The sequence below is a fragment of the Rhizoctonia solani genome, chromosome 14 (assembly GCF_016906535.1).
Source record: "Rhizoctonia solani chromosome 14, complete sequence".
Lineage (NCBI taxonomy): Eukaryota > Fungi > Basidiomycota > Agaricomycetes > Cantharellales > Ceratobasidiaceae > Rhizoctonia > Rhizoctonia solani.
The window spans coordinates 994,702-1,007,377 of NC_057383.1; the positions used below are offsets into that span (position 1 = coordinate 994,702).

General features: G+C 47.5%; 3 protein-coding genes across 3 annotated transcripts; 1 reads left to right on the forward strand and 2 right to left on the reverse strand.

Moving 5' to 3' along the window:
• Positions 1-1,590: 1,590 nt before the first annotated feature.
• Positions 1,591-2,367, forward strand: RhiXN_10944 (Transposon Tf2-12 polyprotein; the record flags this gene model as incomplete). The annotated part of the gene is made up of 1 exon (XM_043330759.1): positions 1,591-2,367. One exon carries the CDS (start codon positions 1,591-1,593, stop codon positions 2,365-2,367), a length of 777 nt encoding a protein of 258 aa, XP_043186104.1.
• A 1,752-nt stretch (positions 2,368-4,119) lies between these two features.
• RhiXN_10945 (Retrotransposable element Tf2 protein) lies at positions 4,120-7,310 on the reverse strand (the record flags this gene model as incomplete). The annotated part of the gene is made up of 2 exons (XM_043330760.1): positions 4,120-7,020; positions 7,050-7,310. 2 exons carry the CDS (start codon positions 7,308-7,310, stop codon positions 4,120-4,122), a joined length of 3,162 nt encoding a protein of 1,053 aa, XP_043186105.1.
• Positions 7,311-7,549: 239 nt separating this feature from the next.
• On the reverse strand, positions 7,550-8,905 carry RhiXN_10946 (Retrotransposable element Tf2 protein; the record flags this gene model as incomplete). The annotated part of the gene is made up of 1 exon (XM_043330761.1): positions 7,550-8,905. One exon carries the CDS (start codon positions 8,903-8,905, stop codon positions 7,550-7,552), a length of 1,356 nt encoding a protein of 451 aa, XP_043186106.1.
• Positions 8,906-12,676: the final 3,771 nt, after the last annotated feature.

Genomic DNA, 12,676 nt, shown 5'->3' on the forward strand with positions numbered 1-12,676 from the left:
TCTTTAGCTATTTGCAAAAGGAAGACAAGAAGTCTCAGCTAGTAAGAGGCAAAATAGCGCAACCCACAGAGGAAGTCTTTAGCTATTTGCAAGTAAAGCAGTGGACACCTAGGGTCCTAGTGATGAGAAGACTCTGACAGTACTTCTTACCACTAATCAGATAGAAGGATCAGTGGAGATCCTTTGTTGACAGTTGTTGATAGTTGAATTTCAAATAAAGCGTGCAGTTGCTCTTTTTTAGGTGTAGCAACACCTGCTTGTCCCTATAGGTTGTAAGACAAGGGAAAACAAGCTGGCTTTCTAAGCAGCTTGTTCTGCCCCTATATATACCTGGGCTTCACTTGGGTCTATATACATATTTCAAATAGGAGCACAGCCTCAAGAAGCAGTATGAGTCAAAGAACCATGTGGCAGTGCCTGATTAGCCAATCAGATGCCAAGAAATACACTGGTGAGGTGAGGTCTTGGCAGAGTTGGTTCTATTTTTAGCACATGATTGCATGGAACACTGCTTAAGTATGAGTCATACTCTTGGCATGCACAGCCACAGTATAAGTATGACTCATCCAATTTCCTTATATGGTAATCCTATTCCCCAATCTGGCCTGGTTCTACCCAGAGATCAAACACAGCCATCATCATGTGATTGTGGCAGTGCAGGTAGTACTTGGTGGCTAATCATCCATAACCACAGTCATGTGACTTGTGGCTGAGTTGAATACTTGCTGACTAAGCATTTGTCATCATGCTTGGTCATAGTTGGTTTGTCATTCATGAATTGATCATGTGACATGTTTGCTGATCATCAAAGTTCAGCTGACTAAGCTTAGTCATCCATCCATTTCATCTTCTTTCCTAATTTGGAAAGGGGATTGCCATTTTTGGTAAGTCTAGGTTGCTTAGTCTCTATTTGTCTTGAAAGTCTTCTTCAAGTTATGTCTCTTTCCTAATTAGGAAGGTGAGTTACCATTTATGGTAATCCAAAGTTGTGTTGTTGGGATAATATGTTGTGCATCATTGATGTAGGGGCATTAGTCATCCCTACATCCCCTATAGGCAATACATATACACATATATATGTATATATACTGGGTATAGGTAAGCAGCTTGATTTCAATGTCATAACCCATATATGGAGGGGTTATTACCATATATATCCACTGTCAAAGATATATATGGTATATATGATGCACAGTGATATATTAATAATATAAGTTGCTGGGGGACATTGCACTCCCCCACCCCCCTTGCTGCAGGCCAATGTTAAGGGAGCCTGCAGGCAAGGTCTGAATATTATATTATTATAGAAGAGATTATGTCATCCCAAATCTGTAGTAGTTGAGTATAGTATTTGAAAAAGGACTGGAGGGGGGGAGGTCATGTGACCTGGACTTAGAGAATATCACTAAGTCTAGCCATGTCAACCATAAGTCTCCTATATGTGGGAACTTGGAGGTTCTGAGTGCATATGTGCAAGTTTATGTGTGCTTGCGGTCATGTTGGCATGCAACATGAGTGTGTTGGAGGCTTGACAAGGTCAGGACTCATGTAAAGGATGGAGTGGGTTGTGACAATTATCACTGGCCATCCATGAAAAAATTTGTCAACTCCTATGTCAGCCATTGTGAAACTTGTATTAGATCAAAGCCAACCAATCAAGCACCTGTGGGTCTATTGAAACCCTTACAAATCCCTGAACAACCTTGGGAGGATATAGCTTATGACACAATTGTTGGATTACCAGTTTCAGAAGGTTTTGATGCTATTCTCACAGTCATTGATTGGTTTTTGAAAATGGTGCACTTCATTCCAACCCAGTCTACATCATCTGCCATTGATATTGCCAACCTCTTCATAACATATATTTGGAAATTACATGGACTACCAAGGAGTACAGTTTCAGACAGAGGTCTGACTTTTAATGCCAAGTTTATCCAACACCTATACCAAAGATTGGACATCAAACCTACTTTCTCCACAGCCTACCACCCTCAAACAGATGGTCAGACTGAATGCATACAGAGAGAGGCTGAAATCTTCCTTTGTATGTTTGGGAATCACTGCCAATCCAATTGGGTATCATTGTTACCTTTAGCAGAGTTTGCTCTAAACAATCTAAAACAAACTTCTAATGGCAAATCTCCTTTCCAAATATGCTATGGATACAATCCAAGGTTCTCAGTTGGCCAGAAATCAGAAGAAATGGTCCCCAATGCAGATGAACATGCAGAATTCTTAGAAAAAGGCTCTGATGAGGTCAAAGCAGCACTTTCCCTATCACAAGAAAGGATGAAATATTTCTATGATCAGAGACATAGGGAAGAAGAGGAAATTCAAGTAGGAGACAAAGGATGGCTTAGTCATTAAAACATATCCACAGACAGACCACCAATTAAACTTAGCCATAAAAAATTGGGACCCTACTTAGTAATTGAAACAATGGGAACACACACATATAAACTACAACTTCCCCACACTATGCACATACACCCAGTGTTCCATATCAATCTTCTAACCAAATTTCATCCTGATCCCCATGGACACAACCCTCTCCAACTTGCGCCAATCATTACAGAGGAAGGGGAAGAGGAGTATGAAGTGGAAAGAATTCTAGATAGCTGTCCTGGACACAGTCACATGACCAGTACAAGTGGTTGCATGCTGGCCCAAGCCCAAATTTGGGGGGTAGTAGGTGTAATCATGGGTTGTCAGCAGAGGAATAATAGGGCTCTATGGCTTAGTGGTCAAGCTGGTTCAGTTCCAGCTAGTTCTATTTTCCTCTGTTTATGACAATAGCAAATGGAAAGGACATGGCAAAGCCAAGAAGCTCTGGTACTTAGTCAAATGGCATGGATACAACAAATGCAGTAATTCTGTTACACTCCCAAGATTTACACCATCAGAACCAGACAATTTTTCTGTTATTTTTAGTATTTTTTACGGACTTGATACCTTTTGTTTTTTAATCACATGACCTTGGCGCTTATCATGCCAAGATGCCGCACCAAGATGCTGGGCCAAGGGTGCTTAGGAGAAATCCATGCTTCTGCGCAGCCTGCAGCACTCTTCTTATTTCATTTATGTACTTCTTTTCTCACACACACAGACCTTGTAGATAGCGCCCTTTTGATTATATATACAGTAGGAAAATCACTTGGAGACCCCAAGTCAATTATACCTTGTCTCATACTCATCAAGGAGGATACATCCAGCCAGCTAAGTAGCCAGCCCCAGTAGTCAGAGTGCTTACCCCTTTATTGCACTCACCACACCTCCAGGCCTAAGGCCCCCTTGCCATCAATGCTCAGTAGTAGACCGCCTTAAGCAGCAGTAGGATAGCCTAGATTAGTTAGTTAGATAAACACTGTTTGTAGTAGTATGGCTGTAAGTGCCTGCCCATTAGCAAGTACCCACATTACAGTGGAGTACAACAAATTCTTGGGAACCAATAGATGATGTGGCAAATGCTAAAGAGGCAATACAAGAATTTCACAAGGAACACCCCAATGCAGTTGGAGCTTGAAGAGGGGGTAATGTCATGATGTCCTAGACGTCTGTAAGGACGTCGAGGAGGAGGGCGCTTGCGGCCGGATGTATCTAAGTAAAGAACCGCGTAAGGCGGCGGCAAGCTATCCTACGGCGACGACCAGCTATACTACGGTGACCAAGGCCGTAAGGGCGATGACCAGCTATGTAACTACAGCAAGAAAGCCGCTTAAGGCGGTGTGGACTAAGTAGCTAAGTAGGGTTACTGGGCTTAAGGCCCTCGTACAGTGATGGGGATGCAACAAGAGGTAATCGACCTGGGTGTTACCATGGTCGGTTGGCCTCCTTATATATTCTACAGACAAGCTATTTACAATTACATTATATCCAATACCGTATCAAATAAGAACCCTGCTCCGCAGTCGTCCTTACTCATGCATACGTGTCACTGACGTGTCATAATGATGTCATCAGGTGGAGGTGGCTACGTGTGCTGAGGTAAGCGCGGGTGGGGACGTGGCTCGGCGCTTAGCGTATGGTATAAGCGCCAATGTCACGTGATTGAAAATGTTCTCCGATTGCCTTCGTTCAAATTCGAGAAATTGGGAATAAATTCCCTGGTATCGATTGTGTCTACGACACTGCCCCCCCTCTAAGGGCCTTGGCAGCGCCGAGGGCCTTCTTCTTCATCTCTTTCTCAAAATTTTTTAGGATTTTTTCGGCGTTCTTGAGGTTTTCCCTTGGTTCCCAAGTGTTCTCCTCTGATCCATAGCCCTTCCATTTTACCCTAAAGAACCATTTCCCGTCCCTTTCTTCCATATCCGTGATCCCTTCGACCTCGTATTCTTCTTCTCCATCCACGGTGACTGGTGGAGGGCGATTTTCGAAGGCGCGTTTATCATCCCTTTTGACCTTAGACAGGAGCCCCACGTAGAATACGTTGTGGATGCGCATGGTTGGAGGTAGTTCAAGCCGGTAAGCGCGGTCGGAGATTTTTTTGGTAACCTTGAACGGCCCTAAGCGTTGCTCTGTTAGCTTTGGGCTCAGGGTTTTGAGGTTCACGTTCCTGGCGTCAAGCCATGCCTCTTCTCCGACTTCGAATTCTATTGGGCTCCCATTTTCTCCGGCTATCATTTGTTGCTTAGATTGCCGGAGGGCGGATTCCACTTCCTTCCATTGGGTTTCCATTGTTTGGGCAAGGTCATTTGCTTCCGGGACGTCTGTAGGTACGTTGGATGGGGTTAAGGTAGGTTCCCATCCATACAATGCTTTGAAGGGGGTTTTACCCGTGCTACTGTGTACGGCATTGTTGTATGCAAACTCCGCCATAGGGAGCCATTTAGCCCAGTCCCGTTGATTGACCCCTGAATAAGCCCTGAGGAAGTGTTCGATAGAGGGGTTGACCCGTTCCGTTTGCCCGTCGCTCTGGGGGTGGTACGCCGATGAGAAGTGTGGGTCAATGCCAAGGCGTTTGTACAGGGCCCGTAAGAACTTGTTATTGAAAACCCTGCCTCTGTCCAATATAGTCTTCTCCGGCATCCCATGGCGTTTCCATACATGTTCCAGGAACAACTCCGCAAGTTCGGGTGCCTTGAGTTTTTTGGAACACTTAACAAAGATGCCATACTTGGTGAAGCTGTCCACTATGACCAGGATGGAGTCGTTGCTCCCGTCCTTAGGTAAATCTACAATCATGTCGTAGGAAACATGTTGCCATGGCCTGGATGGAAGTTCGAGTGGCTGTGGGGGAATGGAGGCGTACTTTGGTTTTCGGATCCGTTGGCAAGTCTCACAGGAGTCCACGTGCCAATATGTATCTGCTCGGATGCCTGGCCAATAGTAGTTGCGTGAAACTAGTTCTAGGGTACGCTGCCTGCCAGGGTGCCCTGCCAGGGGACTATCGTGGAATATCCGCAGGAGATCCGTCCTTAGAGAGCCTACATCAGGGACCACAATACGTCCTTGATAGAACAATAGACCTGCTTCCATCTCGTAGTCCTTAAATGCGCGTTTGATAGAAGGTGGGGCTTTGGACTCATTTTGTAGGAACTGTAAGATTTCTTCCAAAGACTTGTCCTGATTGAGTGACGATTCAATCTGGCGTTGTAATTCCTTCTCTGGTATGACTAAGGCTACGTTGGCGAATATGGGGTCCGGGAGCATGGTTTGGTCAGCGGGTGGGATATCGGCGTGATCAGAGCGGCGTGAAAGGGCATCGGGTTTTCCCGACTGCTTCCCAGGGCGGTAGACAATTTGGAAGTTGTAACCTGCTAACAGTAGGTGCCATCTAGCGTGTCGTCGGTTAAACGTCCGTGACTCCTTCCAATACTCCAAGTTGCGGTGATCAGTGAACACAGTGACAGGGTGAACGGTTCCTTCCAAGAAGATACGCCAATACTCAAAGGAACGGATGATGGCTAACAGCTCCTTGTCGTGGGTGTCATAGTTCTGTTTGGCGCCCTTGAATGACTCAGATAGAAAACCTAGTGGGTGAAGGCGACCGTCTTCCTGGCGTTGGCTGAGTATGGAGCCTAGTGCTGCCCCTGAGGCGTCGGTTTCTAGGTAGTATGGCTTGGACGGGTCTGCATGGCATAGTACGGGTGCGTTGGTAATAGTGTCCTTTAGCCCCTGGAAGGCCTCTTGTTCCTTGATGTCCCATTTCCAAGGAGTGTCCTTTTTGACCAAGTTGTGTAGCGGCCTAGCCATGTGACTAAAGTTGGCGACGAAGCGGCGTAAGAAGTTGGCAAAGCCCAGGAATGACTGAACTTCTTTAACCTTAGTGGGCGTAGGCCATTCCTGTACAGCCTGGATCTTGAGCTTGTCCAGGCTGAAACCTTTGTCCGAAACAATAATTCCCAGGTATTCCACAGAGGTGACGTGGAAGGTGCATTTGGACGCTTTACAGAACAATTGGTTTTCCACCAACCGGCGTAGGACTTTGTGAACGTGCTGGGTGTGTGTGGCGTCATCCTTGGAGTAGATCAGGATGTCATCAAGGTATATGATAACGCATACATCAAGCAGGTCCTTAAACAAATCATTCATAAAATGTTGGAATGATGCCGGGGCATTGGTTAGGCCAAAGGTCATGACAAGGGATTCGTACAGGCCATACTTGGTACGGAACGCGGTTTTCCATTCGTCACCTTCCTTAACCCGGACGTTATTGTAACCCCATCTCAGATCTAGTTTGGTGAAGACCTTGGCGCCACGGAGCTGGGCCATGAGGTCGTCAGGACGGGGTAACGGGTAAACATTCTTTTTGGTCCGGTTATTCAGGCGGCGGTAGTCAACAACCAAGCGACGGGAGCCGTCCTTTTTAGGAACAAACATCACAGGGGAACTGATGGAAGACTTGCTAGGACGTATTTTGCCCGCCTTGAGTTCGTCCCTGAGCCAGTCCTTGAGCGTAGCGGACTCGGCATTGGTCATACTATAGAGAGGCAAATTGAGGGGGCCTTCCTCTGTGAGTTCAATCCCGATGTCGTAATGCCGGTGTGGGGGAAGCTTGTTGAATTCTTCCTCCCCGAATACCTTGGCATACTGGTGGTATTCTGGGGTACTCCTTCAAGGGGTGTTTGATCGGCTTCCTCCTCTTTGGCAATGGCCACGTGTTCTGGTGGTGTGTGAGGAAAGGAGAGGGTGCGCAAATTCCAATCAATCTCTGGGTTGTGGGCGTCTAACCACTTCAATCCTAGGATGGCGGCGTGAGACCCTGTATTGCAGATGAGGAAGGTCTCGGTCATTTTTTTGCCATCAAAGGAGAAGGTTAGGTTGGCCTTCTTCCAGATTTTGCCTGCCTGGGGGCTCGACCCATCGAGCATAGTAACGGTACGGGGGTGAGGGAGATCTATTAGGGGGAGATGTAATGTCTTGGCGGTGCGTGGGTGGAGAAATGAGGATGTGGCGCCTGAATCAATCAGGACTTCTAATGTTTCCGCTTTTTTCTCTGGTTGAATTGGAATTGTGAAAAGTGGGGCGTTTCTATTGGTACTATTCGATATGTTACAAAATTCAAAACAACCAGAGTCCTTGGGGCCCTTGCGCGCGGCAGCAGGTACCCTTAGTCTTTTCCCGATTTGGGTCCAGACTCTTTGCCAATCTTGGCGGCTTCCTTCTTGACACCTTCCTCCTTGGGCGTGGCTTTCCAGCCAGTGCGGCATTCCGCAAATTTGTGGCCCGTCTTACCGCATTTGATGCAGAGGCCTTCAGCCCTGCGGCGGTTCCGCTCCTCCTCGGAGACAAAGTTGGGGTCGCTAGAGAGGCGCCCTGGTCTTGTGGCCTGTTGGCCGGTACTCGCCCCCCTATTGGGGGTGGTATTGGAGGCACCAGACTTATTACCCTTAGGCGGGTGGCTGGCGCGCTCCTCACGGAGGGCGTTGTCGATGACCAGGGCTGCGTTCTGCAGCTCCAGGAGGGTAGTTGGGCGCCGCTCTTGAGTGGCAATGAGGCGGCTGACCTCCCAGTGGAGGCCACGTGCAAATTGCCCACGAAGGGCGGCGTCGTTCCAGTCTAGGTCCATGGCAATGGTCCTAAACTTTGTGATGTACTCAGCACAGGTTCCTGTCTGAGTGAGTTGTGTGATTTGCCGCTCGGCGGCTCGCGTGGCATCCGGGTTCCCAAATGCAGCCAAAAACTCCGTCTTGAACTCGTCTACCGTTTGGATGAGGGCCCTGTGGGACCCGAGTTGATCAAGGTGGGGGTGAGCCCAGGCTCCTGCTACGTCCTTCATGTTCATTAGGAGGAACGACAGAACCTCCTGATCCGTGGGGAACATCCGTTGGTTCAGACGTACCCATGCCAACATCCGTGTAAGCCATTGGCGGGCTTCATTCCCTATCTTCCCTGTATAGGCGTCAGGGTGGTCCACCTTGACCGGGGCTTGATAAGTGGCTACAGGGGCCACTGGTTGTGGGACTTGGGGGGATTGGAGCCGGATAGGCGTAGGTGCAGGGGGAGTTTGGACTTGCGGGGGAGCTTGGACGGGCATTGGTTGGGCAAAGACGGGGGGAACCTTTGTGGGGTTGGCCCAGGCAACAAGGGGCGCACTAGGCGCTGGAAGAGGGTCGGTTTTGGGTAGGGGCCTGGGCGTGGCCTCAATTGCCGGAGGTTTCCGGTCTTCTGGTGTGTGTGGGGTTCCACCCCTAGCCTTGATGCAAGTGAGGGTTTGGTCGACTGCTCCCATCCAGTCTCGGGCTTCCTTGTTGACTTCCTTGATTTCCTCGAGTTCCTGCTTGAGCCGGATGACTTGGTTTTGCAATCCCAGGAGGAGGGAGATTGCGCGGCTGAGGGATATTTCCCCATAGACCTCTGGTTCGAGGCTCCCTGACTCATCGGCGGTTGCCTGAAGAGTGGGTCCCAACTCTCCTTGATCGAGAGGGGATTGGGGACGAGCGGTGCTCCGGGAACGGGTTGCCATTTCATGAGGATATGAACGGCCTTGGTGGGAAGTGGCACGTTGGGAGGCGCGGGAGGAAGCGCGAGAGGGGGTGCGTGACGTAATGATGGGCGAAGTAGGGGGTAATGGGGGCTGTGTAGCCAAGGGTGCCTGTATCAGGACTTATGGGGCGCTTTATTGTTCTGGCGCTAAGAGCTTGCGTCAACCGCCTAGCGTTGGACAGTCCCTATTGACCAATCAACTGCCGTGTACGGGCGTGATGTGGAACGGGTTTTCTGCAAGCGGGTGGATCTGCTGACTAGCTCCGCTGACAAAGGGTGCGGTGACCGGTGGTAAGCGGACGATCAGGATCCGTCTGCCTTATAGCAATTTGGTACTACCTGGGGCCGACGCTAGTTTGATTATTGATAGCAAAAGGCAAGCCCGATCAGGTGATTTCCCTTGTGCTAGTACAGGGGACCTTCTTGTTTGTCGAGACTGAGTAGGGTGTGCTTGTGGGCACGGTTTGCAACCGACTTAAGGTCGATTACCTAGTGTCCTAGACGTCTGTAAGGACGTCAAGGAGGAGGGCGCTTGCGGCCGGATGTATCTAAGTAAAGAACCGCGTAAGGCGGCGGCAAGCTATCCTACGGCGACGACCAGCTATACTACGGTGACCAAGGCCGTAAGGGCGATGACCAGCTATGTAACTACAGCAAGAAAGCCGCTTAAGGCGGTGTGGACTAAGTAGCTAAGTAGGGTTACTGGGCTTAAGGCCCTCGTACAGTGATGGGGATGCAACAAGAGGTAATCGACCTGGGTGTTACCATGGTCGGTTGGCCTCCTTATATATTCTACAGACAAGCTATTTACAATTACATTATATCCAATACCGTATCAAATAAGAACCCTGCTCCGCAGTCGTCCTTACTCATGCATACGTGTCACTGACGTGTCATAATGATGTCATCAGGTGGAGGTGGCTACGTGTGCTGAGGTAAGCGCGGGTGGGGACGTGGCTTGGCGCTTAGCGTATGGTATAAGCGCCAATGTCACGTGATTGAAAATGTTCTCCGATTGCCTTTGTTCAAATTCGAGAAATTGGGAATAAATTCCCTGGTATCGATTGTGTCTACGACACATGACCTTCATTGGCATGACATAATTTTTTACTATTTTCTACCTTTTTTCTGAGACAGTTTCCTTTTTTGGTATATATTTATGACTCATCAAGATCATGTGACATATTTGATATATGATGTGAAATTGTAAATGACTCATTATTTAGTACTGTTGTTTTTGATGTGGCTCACTTCATGTATATAACCCAGGTCAAGTTGCCACTAGAACAGCAAGACTTGACCTCTTTGTCAATTCACCTTAGCTCTTACACACCCTTAGTCCAGGCCCCTAGTTGGCCATTAGTGCTCATTACTTAAACCATAACCCTAGGCCCTTGTTGCCTCTTGTTACACTCCCTTAAAAGATACCATTGGGATTGCCTGAATTTTCCCTATTTTTTAGTATTTTTTGGACTCATATCTTTACTTTTTCAATCACGTGATGTCCTAGACGTCTGTAAGGACATTGAGGGCGCGGGCGCTTGTGGCTGTGTGGAATACAAGTTAAAACTGCTTAAGGCAGAGGAGTCTACCCTATGACGTCTAACTACTAACTAACAATGTCCAAGGTGTCAGAGCCAACAACTACCAAAGGGTAATCCTAACAAGCTATTGCCTAATATAGGACTTATCAGCAAGTAGGGCCTAACAATGCTCAAGGCAAAGCCAGGAAAGGGTAGGACAAGACCTATATAAAGTAAAGTGCACTAATGCTGTTAAGACAGCAGGGCAAGGAACCTTTGACAGGGACTGGTATGCTCTCAGGCAATACTCTTAAGTGTATGTCTTAGGGTAGGTAGGTGTGGAAGGGGATAAGAGGTTGAGTTCTGAGGCTTAAGGCTCTCAGAACCCTCCTTATATATTCAACAGAGAAGGGGAAGAGTAATTACATGTACAAACATAACAACAAAGATAAGGTCACATGACCAGAGATAAGAAAGACATGATCACATGACTAAAGGTCATGTGATGAGATTACATAATAAGCGCTCAGCGCCTAAATAGCATAAGGATGCATATATCCATAAATCTTCATTAAAATAGCGCATATATTCACTATTTCTTTGACTTAGTGGATTTTAAGGTGGTCACGCCTCTAGGGCATGACACAAGGCCTTAAGGGCAATGGCAAGCTACATAAGTACAGTGGAGTTGACGCTTAAGGCGTTGTATCTACTTAGTGGATCTGGCTGTAAGGCCTTGTACAGTGGTAGAGGGTGACAAGAGGTAATTGACCTGGGTGTTACCATGGTGGTTGGCCTCCTTATATATTCTAAGGAACAGCTATTTACAAATACATGATGTCCAATTCCTAATCCAATAAGAACCCTGCTCTGCAGTTGGTCTTACTCATGCATACGTGTTATTGACGTGTCATGATGACGTCATGGGTTGAGGTGGCTATGTATGCTTGAGTTAAGCGCAGATGGGGACGTGGCTTGGCGCTTAATGTATGGTATAAGCGCCAAAGTCACATGATCAAAAAAGTAGACCATTTGCCTTTGTTTAAATTCGAGAAAATTGGAATAAATTCCGTGGTATTGATTGTGTCTACAACACGTGATCTTGGCGCTTATCTATGCCAAGATGCCATGCCAAGGGCGCTTAGGAGAAATCCATGCTTCTGCACAGCCTGCAGCACTCTTCTCATTTCACATGGACTCTTCTTTTTCACACAAGCACAGACCATGTAATTAGTTAAGAGTTGTCTATATATACTGCAGGAAAACTGCTTGGAGATCCCAAGTCAATTTTACCTTGTCTCTTACTGTTACAACCCTCTAAACATATACCATCAGAATTGCTTGAATTTTCTCTATTTTTTAGTATTTTTTACGAACTCATATCTTTACTTTTCCAGTCACGTGATCTCGGCGCTTATTATGCCAAGATGCCGCGCCAAGATGCCGTGCCAAGGGCGCTTAGGAGAAACCCACGCTTCTACGCAGCCTGCAGCACTCTTCTTACTTTACAATATGTACTTCTCTTTCTCACGCGCACAGACCATGTAGATAGCGCCCCTTGTCTATATATACAGCAGGAAAATTGCTTGGAACCACCAAGTCAATTTTACCTTGTCTCTTACTCATTAGAGAAGGTAGCCAGCCAGCTAAGTAGCAGGCCCCCTAAGTAGTTCACACGCTCACCCCTTACATTTACCTACCACACCTCCCAGGCCTAAGGCCCCATTGTCCTCAGTAGATAGTAGTAGACCGCCTCAAGCAGTAGTAGTATAGCCTAGGATAGTAGATTACATAAGTTGCCTGTAGTAGTACAGCCTTAAGCGCCCGCTCCCACTAGCGTGTACCCACCTTACAGTGGTGTACAACACTTACCCATTAGAGAAGGTATCCAGCCAGCTAAGTAGCTGGCCCCCAGTAGTCAATCACACTTACCCCTTTTATCTCACTCACCACACCTCTGGGGCTAAGCCCCCATTGTTGCCAGTAGTAGTTAGTACAGCGCCTTAAGCGCTAAGCAGTTCAGTAGTTTAGGCCTAGATAGTAGATTAGATCAGCAGTGTTTGTAGTAGTACAGCCACAAGCACCTGCCACTAGCAAGTAACCCACCTTACAGTGTGGTTACAACACCTCTCTACCCTCATCCACACCCCTTGGGCCCTTGTTGTCCCTCTACCAGCTTCATTGTCCATTGGTGATAGGGCCACAGATGTTAAGTCTCCTTGTACCAT